General features: G+C 48.4%; 1 protein-coding gene across 1 annotated transcript; it reads right to left on the minus strand.

Moving 5' to 3' along the window:
* Positions 1–1,164: 1,164 nt before the first annotated feature.
* On the minus strand, positions 1,165–19,053 carry ahdc1 (AT hook, DNA binding motif, containing 1). Its single transcript, XM_040121002.1, has 6 exons — positions 18,966–19,053; positions 8,388–8,582; positions 6,762–8,091; positions 4,908–6,634; positions 2,638–4,390; positions 1,165–2,015 (listed from the first exon to the last, which is right to left on the minus strand). Exons 3-5 carry the CDS (start codon positions 7,968–7,970, stop codon positions 2,644–2,646), a joined length of 4,683 nt encoding a protein of 1,560 aa, XP_039976936.1. The 5' UTR covers positions 7,971–8,091; positions 8,388–8,582; positions 18,966–19,053; the 3' UTR covers positions 1,165–2,015; positions 2,638–2,643.
* Between the last annotated feature and the right edge of the window lie 624 nt (positions 19,054–19,677).

A 19,677-nucleotide genomic window follows, 5' to 3' on the forward strand; every position in this document is an offset into this window, starting at 1 on the left:
GGAATGTCACAGCAAACACATTTCCTCAAGCCATGTCTGAGTCTATTTAGTCAGCCTGTTGACAAACTGTACACAATATGCAGCCAGTAAACTCCCCCCATCTGCTTTCTTTCTCTCTAACCCTCTCTCTCTGTCTGGCACACACACACACACACACACACACACACACACACACACACACACACACACACACACACACACACACACACACACACTGCAGATGTACAATATTTGCAGTACTATAGCAAGATTCGCTGTGAGGACATGCATGGGTCGCTTTCTGTCAGCTCTCTTGTACCACAGGCCTTTATGCTTTAGTATGGTTCCTTATTTGGGTGAGGAATTTTGGAACGGTACGTTTTTGTGCATTTTTGTTTCAGTGGCTTTAAAACCTCTCCGACACTCTTTTCTGATTTCCTCAGTCTGGTTTCTTTCTTTCCCCTCCAACACATCCTCCCCTGCTCTCCCCGTCATCCATTCCTCTCCTCCCCTCCCTTTCACTCCCTGTCGAATTGTGTCCTTGACTGAACTCTCTCGCTCACAGTCCCAGACAGCCTGAGCAAAGCCCAATACTCAGGGAGGCTCTAAAACGCACGCACACACACATATACGCAAACCCGCTCACACCTCCCTTAATCCCTTAAAGAAGCAGTATGCTATAGACAGGATTACCAATGGCAAGAACAGAATGTGTATTTAAATATTTTGCACCTCAGATACATACATGATATGTAACAGACAGATATACAATTTTTTCATCACAAAAACCACCAAACAACACAAGACCACAGAAAAAAGAAGGGAGAGAGTGAAAGAAAGAATGAGGCCCCGCCAAGACTTTGGCGTCTGGGGAGCTTCACTCCTTTTGACCCCATAGCCACGCACTCGCGCTCACACACACACACACACACACATATATGCACACATACACACAAATACATGCATTACTGCTGTCACGCAACCACAACCTCCTCTGTCTCACATTTGCACACAGAAAACAAGAGTCTCTTTGGGGCCATTGTGTGATTTCAATGTCTCTTTCCCTTGTAGTTAAAACAGCAAAACACAGGATGTTGAGTTTCCATGCTGCAGCCTCCCCATCCCCCCACCTCCACCCACCCCAAAACCACCCCCACCCCAGTCCCACCCACCCCAGAGCAGAGAAACCATGGCAAAACGCTGAGGAGGGCATGTCGATGACGGACTTTCAGGTTGAAGAGGGGGCTCCTGGCTTGGAGCTGGAGTCATATGTACAGATGCTGGTATTTCAAGAGCAGAAACTGGTTTAGTCCACGTTTCTCTTATGGGACACAACACAAGGAGTGCACAGAGCAGGACATTTGCAAGGCTCATGGTATTTTAAAAGTTGATTTGGGCTCAGATGTGATTCAGGTTAGAGCACTAGACAGAAATGCAGTGTTGGTGAGTCGAGTGCAGAACACAGTTGCTGGTTTAGCAGAGTATGGGAGTTGAGAGCGGACAGAGGAAAGAAATAGAAAGAGAGATAGAGCACTGTGATCCTAGTTTGTCCATATTGCAGATGTACAGAACAAGACCAGAAAGATTTGGTAAGATCCAGACTTCTGGGGAATGGAGTCCTCTGTGTATCACAGCAGGACTCAATGGCATGAGGAAATAGGTTTGTCTCGGTCCGTCAGCATCTGGTATTCATCTGTCAGCTCCTCTTGGCCATTCCCTCATTCCAGCATAGAGTGTGAGTGAGTGTACACATGTATGATTTTATGCATTCATGTTTAGGTAGTGAATTCTTCTGCACATGCGTGGCTGTATTTGTATGTCTGCGCATGTGGGTGTATGCATTTGTGTTTTTACATGCTTGGGTGTTTAAGTTGCGGTTGATTTTGATTGTCAGTGCTGGAGAATTAAAGCTTTACTGTCCAAAGCTGGCAGCTAAATTCTCACCCTTCATTTCACAGTCTCTCACAAAGAAGTCTCCATAACAAAAAAGAAAAAAAAAATGTTTGCAAATCTTTAAAAGCTTGGATTGAATGCACCTGTAAGAAAACAGAGGGAGAGGGAAAGAGATGAAGAGAAAGAGAGTAATATAGAACTGAGAGTTTTGACAGTGGTAAAGAAACGCATAATATGAACTGAATGAAATATACCTTGACACTATTTTATCAGGTCTTTGTAAACACATCTTTTCAATGTTGTACTTTGGTGCTAAAGCTAATGTGGCAAGTAAGTGTGCACTGCGGTGCTGCTGCTTTTGCGCTCTGTTTTTTTATTTACCTTGTTGTAGTTCAGTTTGAGAGTTTACATGGACTGTCACAGCTGGAACATTTTTGAGACACAAGCTACCATAAACCACATTCCAGGCCACCTATTACTTCCTTATCAATGGTCAAAAATTTGCAAACATGGAGTCTTCCAAAAGCAATCTAAAAATTGTTTTTTATAACCTGGCCTTTCTATATATAAATTGGATAAGGCTTTTTTTTAAAACTAATACAAACATTTCACTGTATTGTTTTATATCAGCTATTAATTTACTAATTACAACTATTAATTGTGCATGTGCTTTTTATCAAACAGTATGGTCATCCAAATTAATTGAACACTCCTCTAGAAATGTTTGATGGCCTTACTGTTTGTATGAAGGTTAAATAAACTCACCTGCTGTTACAGGCTGGTGACGCTGAAGCTGTCATCATTTGCTGGGTCCAGGAGTTGGCACAGCACCCCACTTCCTTGAGCCACCTGGGAGGGGTAGCGGTGTCCCATGCCCTGGTAGGATTGGTGGGACAGGGAGAAGCCGCTGGTGTCCTCCTGATGGGGCAAGGATTCCAGGGAAGGTTTGGGGTATGGGGAGTGAGGCAGGGGGCCCTGGCGATGGCCTGTGCTCATGGGGTGTGGGGTCAGATCCCGTTTGTGGGCGATCATGGTGGAGGGAGGGCTGCGCTCCTCGTATAGCACAGGTGCTGAGTGGGCGAGGAGGCTGGGGCTGGGGTTGGAGTGCGTATGGGATGGGAGATGAGTGTTGGTGTGTGTGTTGTGGTGGGGCTGATTGCTGGTGTGGGGGTTTGAGTGGGTGAGGGGGTTGCTCTGGAGGAGTGAGGTGGGATGGGTGTTGGTGTGTGAGCTCAGGTTTGTGTGAGGCTGTGTGTTGTGATGGTGTGTGTCATGGGGAGTTATGGGGGTTACGTGTGTGTTTGCATTTGGGCTAGCGAGTGGAATACCATGTGCATTTCCATGAGGGCTTGTGTGCGGGTTGCCATGTGTGTGCGCGGCTGTATTTGAGTGTGTACTGTGTGAGTGCGGGCTGGGGCTGCCGCTGTGTGATGTCTGTCCATACCAGTAGGGGGAGCTGCAGTAGCTGGGAGAGTCATACTGCGAGAACTGTGGTTCTTTTGGAGGTGGACGATGTGAGGGACTCAGTGCAGTGCCGCAGTGGGGTGTTACCCGTGGTGAGGGAGAGCAGGAGGGGGAGAAGGTCCTGGACGGGACTGGGTGGTAAGACTGGGGCGGAGGAGGGGTGGGCTTGGGAGGGTAAGGGGGAGATGAGACACTGGGTGAGAGGGAAGAGGAGGACTCTCCAGGGTATAAGGCTGGATATCGCTCCTCAGATGAAGGTGTGGATGGGTGGGCAGAATAAGGGGAGGGGTACTCACAGGGGTCCTGGAGGTAGCTGGAAGGTGGTGCAGGATTGGGAGTGGCCAGGGGAGAGAGGCTACTACTGTCTCCGCTGTAATAGTCCAGCACCTCCTGGAACAGCCCAGACCCCTCTGGACCTCCAGCAGACACTACTCCTCCTGCTCCTGATGTAGAGACAGCCTTGCCCCTGCCTTTAGACCCAGATGGCCGCTCTCTCTGACATGGAGACAAACCCCCTCTGCCTCCTCTAGACCCTCTGCCCCGTCCACCAACCCCTCCCCGTTTAGGTCCAGGGGTAGGCGTTGGTGAGGGACTGGATGGGGAATCAGAGTGTAAAGTAGAAGCCCCCTCTTTTTCTGATGGTGGTTCAGTCCGTTTCCTGCGACCGCGGCCAGGTTTGCTGGTTCCCCCACCCTGGAAGAGGACACTCTGGCTCCAGTTATAGGAGGGCCCTGAAGCACTCTCATGCCAATCCATCATCAACTTCTCCAGGCTGGACAAACTTGACAGACCCCCGTCTCCACTAACAGGAGCAGCCTCAGTCTGTTTGTATGGGCCACCTGTGGAGCTTGGTACACTACCAGTGGCTGCAGAGCCAAGATGTGAAGAGTCAGAGGAGGATTCTGATAGACTTTCAGGAAAAGGTTGTCGCTTGGCCTTCTGGGGGGTGTAGTTCGAGATATCCAAGATGTCTTTGGACTCGTTGGAGCCGTATTCACTGTAGCCGTGATACTGAGGTCCAAAGCTGTCTGTTGACCAGCCACCATAACCTTGTCTGAAGAAAAAATGACACAAAAATTGCGACACAATTATAAAACACACAAACAGCACTTGAGCAATATGTCTGCACTTGAGAAACAGTTACATTTTCACTGCTCTCTGTTGCAGTTCCACCAGTCAGTAATAGGAACCCAAAGAGAAAACTCTCAATGTGGGTTCTGATTATGCATTCCTATGCTGGATAACCACCATGCACATTTTAGCCGTGAGTTAACTAATGTCAGGTATCGACTGTTAATTAGTACATGGTGGACATGGTAAAATTGAAAATGATGTGCTGGAGTGAAACATTTATAATAAGCAAATCACATCACTTTGATCCTGTCATGGTCAGACTTTTATTAGTTTGTACTTCTCCTTTTAATGGATGAAAACATTTAATCACATAGTAATTTAAAACCATTTCATACCAAGTCCATTATTGAGTGAAAAAATAACTCAGAAATTTCTGGAATTCATAAAATTAGTTTTTGAGTATTTTTTATGATCACAGGCTGCCACAGTTGATTTACCTGTAGCTCCACTGATTGGAGTTGTACTGTTTGTATCCTTCTGGGGAGGAGGACGAGCTGAATGGGCTACCTTTGGCCACAGACATGTACCCTCCTCCAGGTGATGTGGGTCCTGTTGACTCCCCCCGCACCATGGAGGAATGACCTGCTGCAGGATATCCACAAAAGGCCCGCTTGGCTGCTGCCTGGTAGCTAGAATAACCAATTTGGCCAGAGGTGGCCTTGCCACTGCTGTGTCCAGACCCATATGCAAAGCTGCAGTCTGACGATCTCTGTGACACTGCGGGAGAAGATGAGGAGTAGCCAGAGGAGTAGTGACCAAAAGAGGCGGGATGGGGTGAGCTAGGAGAGTGTGAGAGAGAAGGAGGAGTGGATTTGGGATAGGTAGAAGTGGTGGGTGATGTTTGGGCCAGGCAGCCATAGCTATACGGAGGCCTGGCTGAGGAGCAATGTGTCTGGGATGAACCCTCCACCCCAGAACTTGGACCCTTGGAGCACCACTTGGAGAATGCAGGGGACCAGCTGTGACTGGTAGCTGGGCTGGATGGTTCATAACCAGGGGTGGAGGAAGTTTTGCGGGGGTCTGACTGCGAGGAGGAGATGTCTAACAGGTCTGAAGAATCATCCGAGTCGAGCAGTGACCGGAAATATCCAGCAAACAAGCCTTGTGAGTCCTCCCCAGCTGGCCCAACCCCTCTGCTTCCTCCTGGACTGCTGTAGTTACCCCCCCTTCCAACCTCACAGGAGGAAAAGCCCCCCCTTGTAGATCCACAGAGCTGAAACCCACCCAAACCTTTCTCCTTTTCCATACGCCCCTCCTCCCCCCAGCCACCTGCCCCATTAGGCCAGTCCTGCCCCATAGAAACCCCCCCCCCTTTAAACGCACCATTTTTTCTCATACGTCTCTTCCTGACAATTTTCTCTCCCCCAGGCTCAGTTCCTACGATGCCCCCTCCCCTACCAACCCCACCTCCCCCCACACCCTTCCCCCTTTTCCTTGGTAATCCATGCTCAGACAGGGGGCTCAGTTTCCGCTTCTTGCCAATGGATTCAAAGAAGTCACTGAAGGTGCTCTTATTCCGCTCACTGCCCCCAATCCCCCCTGCTGCTCCTCCACCTCTTCCAATGCCCCCTCCTCTGCCACCCCGCGGGCGTCTAAACCCAGTGAGTCGATGGAGTAAGGTGGATATTCCAGGGTTTTCCAAGGGGGTATGAAAGCTTTCTGGCTCACTGGGTGTCCAGCATCGAGGTGGAGAGCAGCGGCCAGTGGCAGGGGGCTGACGGTTTAAAAAGGCCAGTTTGGACAGAACATCCCCATACTCTGTTTTCACATCATTAGTATCATTAACATAAGACGGATAAGGAGAAGGGAGTTTAGTCCGACGACGCCTCCGAGGCTTTTTGGGATGGTCTCCATTACCACTAGCACTGCCGGCATTCGGAGGCTCTCCCGGTATTCCTGGCAGAGCCTGTTTAGGGGGCCGTCCCCGTCTGCGTTTGAGAATAACAGGCAGCTCTCCAGGAGGGAACATCACCATAACACTCTTCCCATTGTTCTTCATGCGGAGAAGTGCGGTTGGCTCTCGAACTGCCTCTGAGCCTTCCAGACCGCCATCATTGCCTTTCTCTGTCCCTGTAACTGTCTCCAAATTGGAAATCTTGTAGCTCTTCTGTCTGCGGCTAAGGCTGACAGGAATGCGAGCCACCTTGACAACAATCTTCCTCACCTGTAAAGAAAAGACCAACATAAAACATGCAATTTCAAATTGTCTAAACATCCATTTCATACATAATATGACATTGTATAATGTGTTATGAGTAACTACATTGATATGTAACAATAAATTAACTTACACCAACAAAACGTCCAGATCTCCGGTTGTTGGGAGGACATATCCCCAACTCTGCAACAGGCTCCTCCTTCACGGTTAGCAGAGATGCAGGGATCGTGGATATGTTGGCAAATGGGAGATGAGAGGTAACACGATGAGGAATTGACTGTGCTGCCTGACGCTGTTTCATGACACTTTTAGGACCTGCTTTATGGACAGATTTTGGTGCGGGCCTAGACCTGGATTTAGGTCCAGGTTTATGCCCAAGTCTGGGCCCAGGTTTAGGTATAGCTTTAGGAACAGGTTTGGGTACAGTTAGAGCAAGAGCGATGTCTGCAGGGCAGGGAGCTGTGGGGAGAACAGTTTCCACAGACGAATGCTCTTCTTTCTCGCCAACAACCACCTCCTCTTCTTTAACCCTCCAGATCTTCTCCTCTAAAACGTCATCATCATCCTGTTCTCCCCTCTCCCTCATTGCTCTCTTCTCCCCATCCTCTATGCTTCGGCGGAGGCGGGAGGATTTGCGCAGGTGACAGGGGAAGCGGGGACGACCAGAGCTGCGGAGTGCATACTTCTTCTCTGCCTCCACAGGAAGAGGAGAGGAGCCTGTGTTTGGGTTTGGACCAATGGGGACTGGACAAAAGGTTGAAGACATGTCTGTCTCTGCTGTGAGGACTGGGGCTGCCAGCTGATTGGTAGAGGCAGGATGATTGCCAAGTGTCAAAGACAGGGGTTGAGGTGAGGTTGTGTGTATGGCCTCTGGTGTGAGAACTCTGGAGCGTTCTGGCCCTGCAGAACCCGTATGTGCATTGATATCCATGTGTCCACAATTATCCATGTGTGCGTGTGAAACAGCCTGTGCATGCACATCTGCGTCTGTGTGTGTCTGCATGTTTCTAAACGTCTCTGCAAATGTATGTGTCTCAGCGGTGGTGTGAACCTCCGTTTGCCTCCGCCGACAGGCGTTGTGCCCCAGCCTTCTCTGTAGGTGGAGTCCGTTGGCCAGGGCAGAAGGAGAGGAGGAGGAATAGTGGTCAGAAGTCACCAGCGCCAGTCCATCATTGGAGGGATCTTGGGACTCCGCCTGGAACCCGAGCTCCCTGGTCCAGAGCTCAGGCCCTTCCAGCTCCTCCAGCCCACCCACACACCGTTTTTCCTCTGCCTGATTCCCCCCACATCCCACTGGAGGCCCAGATTGGCCTGAAAATAGGTGATCTGACAAGCCACTCATTCAGTGTATTGTCTTGGTGGTAGTGAGGGAGGAAAATGAGGGATGTTTTCTGCTGTATATAAATTAGTGTTTCTTCTTTGTGGCTGTCTTCCTCTAACAGCTAGCAAGAAGATTCAAGGACCTAAGGCGGGGGAAAAATAATATTATAAACTGGATAGAGAGTCTACAAATAAGTTAACATCTCTTTTTTGCATTTAATAAATTGAATCTAAACTCCTTGCCGCTAAATATATTGGTGAGTGTAAGGCCTCAAACATACTGTACAAATAAAAATCAAACATTTGCAGCACAGATGGAATTGTGGTTGTGTGATGGAACCGTCAACATTTTTGGCAATGGGCCAAAATGCACTCTACTCTATTAACCGTGCCACCCACACAGTAGCATTACAACATTACAATATGAGATTACATTTACCATTCATATCCTGCTCGGTTGGTTGCTTTTACCGAATGGTTGTGGCGCTGATACTGATTTTGATTCTGAGTTGAGCCTCACTCTGTCTGCCTGACTGGCTCTGTTCTGCAGGGGATCATTGGGTCATCAATACTGCAGTGGAGAGCTCACATACTTCTCCCTCTCCCCTCTGCTCCTGCCTTTTGCCCATGGTTGCTAGAGTGAGAGAAAGAGAGAGTCAGACAGACAGACAGATAGAGGAAGGGACAGAGAGTTGACAGAGGTGGGAGAAAGGGTGAGTAGGAAAAAAAAAAGAAAGGAGTGTAGAGGAGGGTGGAGCAGAAAGAACAAGAGATTAGTACATGATGTCACAGCACGCATCAGACCAGACCAGAATCAGTATTTTGGTGAGGGCTGCACCATCTCACATCAGACAATTATTTTGGAAGATGACTTGCAATATAAAATTTCTGAGTCTAATAGTAGTTAGTGTCTCATTTTGATGTTTACCAGCAGATTGTAGATACGCATGTACGCCAGAGCCACTTTATTCTCTTTTACTAGATTTTCACACATGCTGTTGATCATACCTATACATGATGATGACCAGACTCACAGAATGATGTATTGTGTATGGGAACTGTGCGAGTTTTGCCACAGTTTCCGATCTCACCATATCTGAGTGAATACATGTACAAAAATCCAGAAATTGTAATAAACAAATGAGCAGTGGTGAAAAGCACACACTCGCAGAGACAGATACTCACACTGCATGCCACATTTCACCAAAACCATTCAAATGCATCACAAAGCGCTAGACTTGGAGGGTACAACAAGAATGAGAATGTGTGAATAATCACAGCCACCAGGGGGAAGCAGAGAGGTGATGAATAGAGAGGTGTTAAGAGGATGGAGAGATGAAGGTGACAGAAAGACAGGAACGACTGGAGGATTATAGAAACCCAGAGCAGAGGAGAACTGGAAGGACAGACAGCCAGAAGAGACAGAAATCTTATGAAATCTGGACCACACGTGCCATCAGACTCACACGTGGCTGCACGCGTGCACACATTCAAGTACAAATACAAGCATGTGTGCCCCTTTTGCACGCATATACGCGCACGGCTGGCTCCAGCACTGCTCCACACTCTCCACATACAACACAATCCTGTCCATCGTCAGATCTCTCTGTCTCCCTCTCCAACATATGGCTCTGATTAGGAGGGTGGGAGATGGACAGAGAGCGAGAGAGAAAAGAAGGGAACAGGGAGTGGAGGGACTGAAAGGCGCTAGAATGACTGAGTGAATGGGTGAGAAAAGTATGAGAACAGGCTAGAGACAGAAGAAGTTCAGGGAGGTGAAAGACATGATTGAGACAGGGAAAGGATGGTAAGTGGACGGGTAGACTGAGGTAGACAGATTTCAAGGAGAAAAAGTTGAAAGTGGAAGAGGAAGAAAAGGAGGAGGAAGCATTAGAGAAAGAAGCGGAGGAGGAGGAGGAGGAGTGGGAGAGTTTTGCTGTAGCAGAGTTTGGGGCTGAACACATGGTGCAGAGCAACTTCAACGTTCTGCTGCTCTGAGGAATGACACAACTGGGACAGACAAACATGGCAATGAACACACACACATATAAACACACACACACACACACACACACACACACACACACACACACACACACACACACACACACACACACACGCGCGCGCACAGTTTCTTTAACCCCCTCACCCATTCCCTCCCATGCCCAGCGCTGTCTCCCTGCCCTGTCTCTCTCCCTCCCTCAGTCCTCTCCTATTCTCATTCGCACTCTCTCTCTCGTCTAATTAACAGCATTCATTAATTAAGGCTCCATCTGACCGGTGTGTGAAAGAAGGAGAAAACACATGCTTTAATTAAACATTGCTGCACATGTGCTTACACATACATGCACACACTGTCACTCACACCCACACAGCGACACGTACCAACACACAAAGACACATGCAAATATGCCCCCACAGCTTCATCCTCCCACACATTTACACATCGATTTGCACATAAAGACATACATATAACACAAACGCACACGTATATAGACATCCACGATCACACACAAAACAAAGACACACATGCAAATATCCCTCTACTGTGCTCCGCGGGGGGCATCCTGACACGGCTTAGATGCCAGCCTATCAAACACTCCCACTATGATTCATTGTTTAAGCAAATACTCCTGGCATCCATCAGCCGCCATTCCAATATATTCACCGCATACGTAGCAAATGCGTTTTGGTGCATTTTACTGTGAATGGCTCTGGGGCTTTGGAACACACAGTGGCGTAGTATTGTCTCTGTGAAAACAGCCGATGGTGTGCACTGTTCCCACATGATGATCTGTTGAATGTATTTCACGAAGAGCAGCTCTCATATGAATTATATTGTTTCGAAATTTTCGATATTCTACAAGTTTCATCTGCGCATAAAAGTTTTTGGTGCTACTTTGTGCTTACAGGAAAGGCAACAACAACACAACATGCCAAAAGTGTGTGTGTGCACATGCCAGTGTGAAATCAGAGACTAGACCCTGTCATTTTCCAGTTTGGGCAGTTACCCTGTTGTGCATAGTCTGACAGGAACAATCATTCTGTACATGGAAGCCGTACAGCATATCTATTCTCTCCCCATCTATCTCACTGCCACAAAGGCTTGCAGACTCACAGGCCTGCCAGCAGCAACCCTCAATGAGGAACTAGACCCTGTGTGTGTGTGTGTGTGTGAGTGAGTGTGGATGTGTTTGTGCGGGCACGCATGTATGTGTCTTTGAATGTGCGCGTGTATGAGTGTGTCTTCCTGGGTGTGTTTGTAAAAGCACTCACTGAGCTCTAACGGGTGTGCAGTTGTTGCTAAGAGACAGGCAGCAGCACCGAAACAGCATTGGGGGGGTGTAAGGGAGGGGGACACTGAGGGGAGAGAGAGAAAGAGAGAAAGGTAGTGAGGGGAGGAGAGGGGCAAGCTCCACAGAGAGGTTTAGATAAGGTGGTGGGGGGGGGGGACAGAGAGATGGAGAAAGTGTATGTGAGGCCAGGAGAGAAAAAGAGGTGGGGAGGGGGAAGTGGGTCAGGGGGTCCACAGAGACTGAGTGACACCGTGCAGAAACTCAGCTACCATCATCCTCTCGTTCCTCCACACCACCTAAACCCCGATGCAGCCTCAACCTGCGGCCCCAACAGCCACAAACCTAAATGCAACACACATGACAACTCATAAATAGAAAAAGATCAGTCAAAAGAACTATGAGAAAAAAAATAGTTGGGAAACAAGTGTGTCATGTTGTATTCTAGATTAAACATCAGTTTGACTTTGTCAATGAAACATCACAGATTATATAATATTTACACAGCATCGCTTTAAAGTGGTTGATGAACTGCAAACAGTGTCTGTGTGTAGTGATCAAATCAAATACTAGGCCGATTAGCCTACTACTAATAGACCTCTGAGTGTGGAATACAAGTTTAAAAAAAACTGGAATTAAATGGAAATTGTATTTCTAATGCATATTGATGCAATTTCACATCAGCTTTAGGATAGAAAAAAAAACTTTATTCAACTTCAGCCACAACACAGACCACAAGAACAACCTAAAAAGAACCTGGACATCATCTTAAAATTATATGTTGATATGTTGGATTTTAAAGCACAATTTTTATTCCCCGTATGGTAAAAAGATTTCAGTATTTACTCAGTACTCAGCCAAACTGTGGAAAATTTTAATTCAACTAAATGAAAAGAAAAAACAGCAAAATTGAAGTTATAAGGTCTTGCCTTGACCACTGTGCATTGTAGACCATCAGGCAGTAAACAGTGAACAGCTAAAATTTGAGCACATCCAAACTCTTCCAATCAACAGACCTTGGTTGTCGGAGAGCTTGAGGTGTGTGTAAGTGTGCCAATGGGGGCGAAGAATGTTATACACACAGACTGCTCTACTGGGACCGACATGCCTGCACACAAATTACCTACAACAACCCTGCAGAACAGAGGCGAACTTTGGACTTTGGTGGGCTGCAGTTCCGTGCACACACACGTCACTCAAGCAGAGAGAGTCCAACAAACATGCAGACCCTCACCCTTCACCCACCCACTCACACTCTACTTCACTCTGACCTCTCCTCTCTTTCTCACCCACTCACATCCCACCCATCCTCCTGCCCCCCCTCCCGAAAAAAAAAAAAAAAAAAAACCACCACCACCTCCCCAGCTGCAGGAAATTCCTAATGATCTCCATCATCAGTGTGCGCGCTGTATCTCCTGCCAAGAGCAAGCACGTGCACGCTTACACACACACAACAAACACACACACACACGGCATATAAATGAACAGAGACCAACACATAAACCATATGTGCAGACAAACAAAAAGGCAGACAGACGTTCAGACACACAGACACACATCTAACGTAAACAGACTTCACACAGACCAGATACAGTAGCAGCTCTGCCAAGGATGCACACAGGGGACCGGAGCAGTAGCTCCAAACACTAGGCAACACATAACCAGGACCCCCCACCCCCATTTGACTGTCTCACTATCTGACTGTCTCTCCTGTTGTTTCTGCAGGAACCTACATGCTGTAGTTATTTTAAGGCGAGGAGGACCGTATTACCCCTTCCTCTTCCTCCTTCACCCCCCCTTACTTCTCTTCTTCACAGTTCCCTCATCTCTCCAGCACCCCTCCCCACACCCCAACCCCCGCTTTTCTCTCCCACAACACACGCTCTCACTCCCCAACAGCCCTCCCTCATCTTCAACTCAGCCTGACACTCTCTATCCTCTCTAGCTCTCCTGCAGGCAGTTTCCTGGCGCTGCTGATGGCCGCCCCTCAGTCGGGTCACGTGACCAACCGCACCAGCTGGGAACAGCCAGGAGTGTGCACATGTGCGCACACAAAACCACATACAGGATTACACACAAACAAAAACACGCAGGGATACGTCTGGAAGCGCACACAGACACATGCAAATACAAGAAGATGAAACCAACCACTTAGGTGCAAACACAGAAACACTCCTATTTACAGTTGACGCAGGTGCGCGCACACACGCACACCCACACGCGCACCCACACACACACACACTGAGCTGAAATGTACTCACAAATTGACAGAATCATAATAATGCGAGCTAAGATGCATGCTCCATGTAGTCACAGTGGCGAGAACTCACAGACACACTTAAAGATCACATGTTCCAACCCACATAAACATAGTCATGCATATCTACCCCACACACAGAGGACACGCAAACCAGATGCTTGGACCCCGACACACACGCAGACCTTGAGGCCGGTGTTTTGGAGAAGGGCCTCTGTGCTGCGGCCCTGACTTCCTGACTCCTCCTCCTCCCTCCATACTCCTGTTCCACAGTTGCTGTGGGAGACGCTGCTGCAGCGCCCGTTGCCAAGGAGAAGGCTGCTGGCTGTTTGAACAACAATGGCCGCCTTGTGAACATTCCAACTGTAGGTACTGACAGCTCATCAGCCACAGCCTCAACATACACACCTCTCAAAAAGCACACACAGACACACGCATGCTGCTCACACTACACACCGACACTACACCACTGTACCTCTCCGGTTCTTGGCCTCAAGCCTGAGCGAGGCAACACACTCAAACACAATCAGGCATGCACACAAACGCACACACACATCTGTGCACGCTCTAAGAAATTATGACTTCTGCTGAGAGGATAAGAAACCTTTCCGTCCCTCTCCGTCTACCTACATCTCCCTACCATCTCTCTTTCTCTCTCTCTCACTCACACACACGCACACACACAAACGCACACACACACACACACACCAACACACACACACACACACACACTCAGTGCGCAGTGCATTCATCCATCTTCCCCCTTCTCCCCGACTACCCTATGTCTTTCTCTCTTATCTCTTTCTCTCTCCTCCCCCTCCACAGCCTCCTGCTTTCACTCTCTCACTCGCTCTTCACTTGCTCATCCCTGCCTCTCTCTCTCTTTCTGTCTCAGGAAGTGTGTGTTCTCACTCTCACGCACACACACTATCATCCTGGCACACACACATGTGGAGGACACACATTCACACACACAGAGAGACACACACAATCTCTTTCGCTCCTGGAAGGTAGCGAATCTTTTTGTCCCTTGGGGGCATACACTTCCTCAGAGAAGGAGGGAAAAGGGAAAGAAGAAAGAGAACTAGAAACAAGGGTGGAACGGGCAAGAGAGGAAGAGGAGGAGGAAAGAGAAGGAGAGGAAGGGAGGGAGAGAAGAAAGGAAGGGTAGGGGTGAAAACTATATTCACAGTGGGGATTTATATACAGACCCCTTAGTGCTCTGATTATCTGTTCATATTGATGGGACGATATTGAAGCCACGGTGCTAGAACGTTGAGACAGCACTGAAGCCAATTTGGGTGGGTGGGGGAGGTGGGGGGGTGGGGGGTGTTGAGGAGAATCACTAACAAGTCTCTGCTTATCCTCTGACTCACTGTTTTCAACACACATACCCAGACACATGTATACGCACACTCACACACCAGTAAAAAGAAAGATAACTCTGACGCACGAGCATGAAGAAACATGGAAATCAGACATACTGTACAAGTGTAAGTATGTTGATCTGCAGATAGGTACAGTATGTGTGTGTGTGTGTGTGTGTGTGTGTGTGTGTCTGTGAGAGAGAGAGAGAGAGAGAGATGGCGAGTATGTGTTGTGTGCCAGACACCGAGAGATGCTTTTGTGCATGTACGACTGTGTGTCTGCGTGTTTTCCCCATCTCTCGCTCCTCTTTAATAATTGAGCTGATTCTGTCCAGCTTGTTAGGGAGGTACACAGCAGCTTCACACTCTGTCTTTCTCTCCTTCTCATCCTCTCACACACTCTATCTCTCCTTCCTCATCCTTCCATCTTGTTGCTCTCCCTTCATTTATCACTCCTTTTCCTTCCTGACCCATCCTCTCTCTCTCTCTCTCTCGGTCCCTTCCCCCAGCTCTACTCTCCCTCTTTCTTTGCAAATCCTTCCTGTTCTTTGACCTCTCCCTCGCCTCTTGCAGTTACCCCCCCTCGCCTCCCCATCCCTCCAACCCGCTGCCCTCCATCATCCCTTTACTCTTGCCTCCCTCCCTCCATCCTCCATAGGTGAGAGGTCGAAGCTTCCTCTACACTGTCAGACTCAAACCGGCTGCAACCAGCCCTTTGGGGGGGGGGGGGCAAGGAGAATGAGGAGGTAGGTGAGGAAGGACGTTGTAGGAAAGGAGGGAAAGGGAAAGAGGAAGGACAGAGGGAGGAAGTGGAAGCAAAGGAGGAGGAAGGGACTGACTAAAGGAAAGATACATGAGGGGGGCAGAGGGGTTAAAAGAGGGAAGGAGGCGAGAGAAGAGAGAAAGGGAGATGTCTTCGATTGAATCATTGCCTTTGGCGTGGAGGAGCCGTTTTATGAATGTATTGTGTGGGAGGTGACAGAATGGAGCATACAAACACTGCTTACACTAATGTTAAATGGTTGCTGTGTGTGTGGGTGCATCTGTGTGTGTGTTTGTTTGTGTGAGTGTGTGTGTGTGTGTGTGTGTGTGTATGTGTGTGTGTGAGTGTGTTGGTGTGTATGTGTGTGTGTGTGTGTGTGTGTGTGTGTTGGTGTATGTGTGTCTGTGTGTGTGTGTGTGTGTGTTGGTGTATGTGTGTGTGTGTGTGTGTGTGTGTGTGTGTGTGTGTGTGTGGGAGTTGAACCACGTTTACCTGCCTGTGGCAAAAGCTATTTCACTTCAGGTGACGATTAGATTAATAGTAGTCGTAAAAGACAGTACCCTTCACTCCAAGGACAAAGTAATGGCTAATTATTTTTGCCAGTAGCTCGTTGCACAGTAAAAAAATATTAAAAGTTTTAAAATATTCCTAAAATGTCCTTCTACTCAATATTAAAATAAGCGCTCTTATAGTATATAAAATTCATTGTTTTTTAACAGTGGAAACCTTGCAATTCAGTATAACGTGTCTTTTTTTTTTTTTAAAGCAAATAAAACACTGATATAATTGTCCTCTCAGTGTAACAGTTTACACTTAAAACCATCTTCTGATAGCTCTGACCAACCAGATTCTGTCCGTGTGAATAGATGTCAATTGTTTATGTGAATCTGTGCCTTAAAGTCAGTTACTCGTGTATTTTGGGAGGCATTTCAAGTGCTGAGTAATAATGGCCTGACTCATTCACAACGCTGGTGTAAATTCCGTTTTTCCTGAATGGCAGTAATAGATCTGTATGTGAAGAGTTCAAAGAGGAGTGATTGGTTGACTTTCACGAGACATATGTAACAAAAAAAAAAATAAAAAAAAGAAAAGCTCTGTTGCATTTGACAAATCTTGTGCACAGCTAGAAGCCAAATGCATGAAATGAGATGCTTTGTAGTTGTAAGGAGAAGCCTGAGATTGTTTTTGGAGAATCAGTATTTGAACAGACTCAATCTGTGGTAGGATATCCTCTGATTTAGATTACTGGAGCTCGTCTGGTGGCAGTGTACGTGTGGTCTGTCAGTTGAGGTAGAGAAGATCAAAGATAAGACCACAGAAGACCACAAAGAGATTCAACAACTGATTATATCTTTTAAGCTAACCTACTTCATGTTTAGACCTGATGCATCGATAAGCTGTCACTCTTCTAATCCACTATTTAACCATTCAACAGGTTGCACCATCCTGGACCAGGAAATCAGTGGAAGTCAATAAATGCTGCACCAGTCAATGTTTCATGTATTTGTGTGTGTTTGTGCATGTGTGTGTGTGCATACATGAATATGTGTCCATTCTGTCTTCTCCATCTCCATGACGACCTCCATATCAAGAGGATGTCTGACTATGGCAACCTCACATGCTGATAGGCAGAGAGAGAAAACAGGTGATTGGTCGAGCTGTCGGCTGTCATATCAGCAGGGTGCATCTTTGTGACACACATGTGCGTGCACACACGCACGCGTGCACACACACTGAATTGTCTGTGCCATCAACCCACACGCCTACAAACTGCAGCAACGCACAAACAAAAGGTACTTCCAAAGCACACACACACACTCACACACACACACACACACACACACACACACACACACACACACACACACACACACACACTTGGAAGTACATGTGCATGCATATACACACTCACACACAGCGCTTTGAGACGAGATATGGTGTGTTAGGTGCGCTGACCCTGCCAATGAGGACAGGAGGAACATCAACGGAGCTACAAGGCCGTTGCTATGACAACTAGCCCCGCTCACAGAGGTAGGAGGCACAATAGGCCTAAGCTGTTATATGTTCACATTCTCGCTGTTTGTCACACACACATACACACACGCGCGCACACACACGCACACACAGGGCCAGGCACTCAAGACAAGTCTGACAGACAGCGGCTGCATGCCAAGGTAAGGCCATTTCCTTTTCATTCCAGCATTCAGAGGGTTGAAATGATTCATTATGTCCAAGTGGACCTGCCAATAAGAGAACTCACTCTTCAACCAGCGACTGAGAGAGTGAGACTGTGAGTGTGAGACAGACAGACAGACAGACAGACAGACAGAGCATCACTCTGCATACCAACAGCACCTACACCAGGGCAGCCTGTGCACGTCTCTGAGGGGCCCTTAAATAACGAACTGTCACTGCCAAGACATTGACATTGACTTCCCTCTCCCTCTCTTCCTCCCTCCCTGTCCTCTCTTTCAGTTTCTCATGCACTCCTTCTTCCTTTGTCACCCCCCCCCCACACCCCCTCCTCCCCACTAAACCAAAGACAAGAGCTGATAATCACCACCATGAGTACGCCGTGTCTCTCCAACACACCGGCCCTGTTGCCACTGCAGGATCAGCCTCTGCTGCTGTGTCCTGCCTACCTGCTCTGATAGCTCAGGAGGGCTGCTGGGATGGAAACCCCGGGAGCTGGATGGATGCACACCGGGACTCTCCGTGTCTCCAGTTCATATGTAAAGCAAACATCTGTCCATCATGAGAAGCTGAGCTCACAGTCAGACCTCTGGCATGTGCCACTGGTCCTTAAAAATCACTATTAGAAACGTCCCATCAAGCTCACCCACAGGGCCAATCTGTGGAGACAGCAAATAAACAAGACAGGAGCCTGTGTGTGTGCCAGCAGTGTGACAGTACCTTGGGAGGTACTGTATACTGGTGCCTTGCCTACATTGTATAATATATATATTCAGTGACAATGAGGCTAAAAGGTGAGAATACTGTAAATAAAAATATATATATAAAAAAAACAGGTGGGGTTGAACAGGGTTCATTGCGCGCTCATTCAATCACATTCCGTGTGTGTCCGCGTGTCTGTGGGCTTGAACATCATCATTTAGGACCCAACCACGCACGCTGCATGCCTACGGTAAAGCCCAGATGACCCAGCAGCACGAGCAGTACGCATGCAGGGCTCCGTCCGCTCGCGGCACCGATGAGGTTAATGTGAAAAACTCAAAAAGAAACGAAGCCAGCCAGAGGTGCGCAGCACCACTGGCCGAGCGGATAGTAAGCAAATTTTGTTGGTGTTGTGTACACAAGACGCTGCACGCGCACTCACCGAGGGAAAGAGAGAGAGTGAGAGTCTGGGGGCTCGCGCTGGCTCCTGGAGCTGCTGCGGTGTCAGCGCTGGCTGGCGGGGCTGGCGGGGCTGGCGGCTCGCGCAGCTGTCGGTGGCCGTGGCGGTGGCGGTGCTTTACTCCTCTCCTCGCCCGGGTCACGGAGCCGTTGCCTTGACGGCCGCAGCCGTCGGCGCGCAGCATTTCCCCTCCATCTGGGCTCCCCGGCTCGGAGGGAGAGAGTCCTCCCACATCAATGTAAACGCTGTCTCCTCCTGCCGTCGCGCGCCACCGTCTCGTGCGACTCAACGGAAAAAAAAAAAAAACGCTCCTCTGGCTCACATCAATATCTGCACCCACAAAGCTGGGAAAAGAGAAAAATAAAAGGGGGAGAAATTTGAAAAAATAGGGAGCCGGAACGTTGGTTCACAGTCTTCTCCACGGCTGAGGTGCTGACATACCCGCGCTCGAGCCCCGTCGTCCGGTTTTGGTGACAGGCACGGGACTCCCCAGTATGCGGGAGGCGAAAATCGACCGTGCGCCCGTGCGTCTCTGCCTCTGCAATTCCAGCTCTGTCTCTCTCTTGCGCCCCAGTCTCCGCTGTGCCTCTCCAACGTGCCTGACTGTCAAAGCCACCCAGGCACCCGTAGCTGGCCTCACTTTACACCTCTGGAACTATGGGAACAGTAGTTTACTGGAGCGAGAAAGCGCGAG

This window comes from Xiphias gladius, chromosome 24, assembly GCF_016859285.1.
Source record: "Xiphias gladius isolate SHS-SW01 ecotype Sanya breed wild chromosome 24, ASM1685928v1, whole genome shotgun sequence".
In the NCBI taxonomy this organism is placed as follows: domain Eukaryota; kingdom Metazoa; phylum Chordata; class Actinopteri; order Istiophoriformes; family Xiphiidae; genus Xiphias; species Xiphias gladius.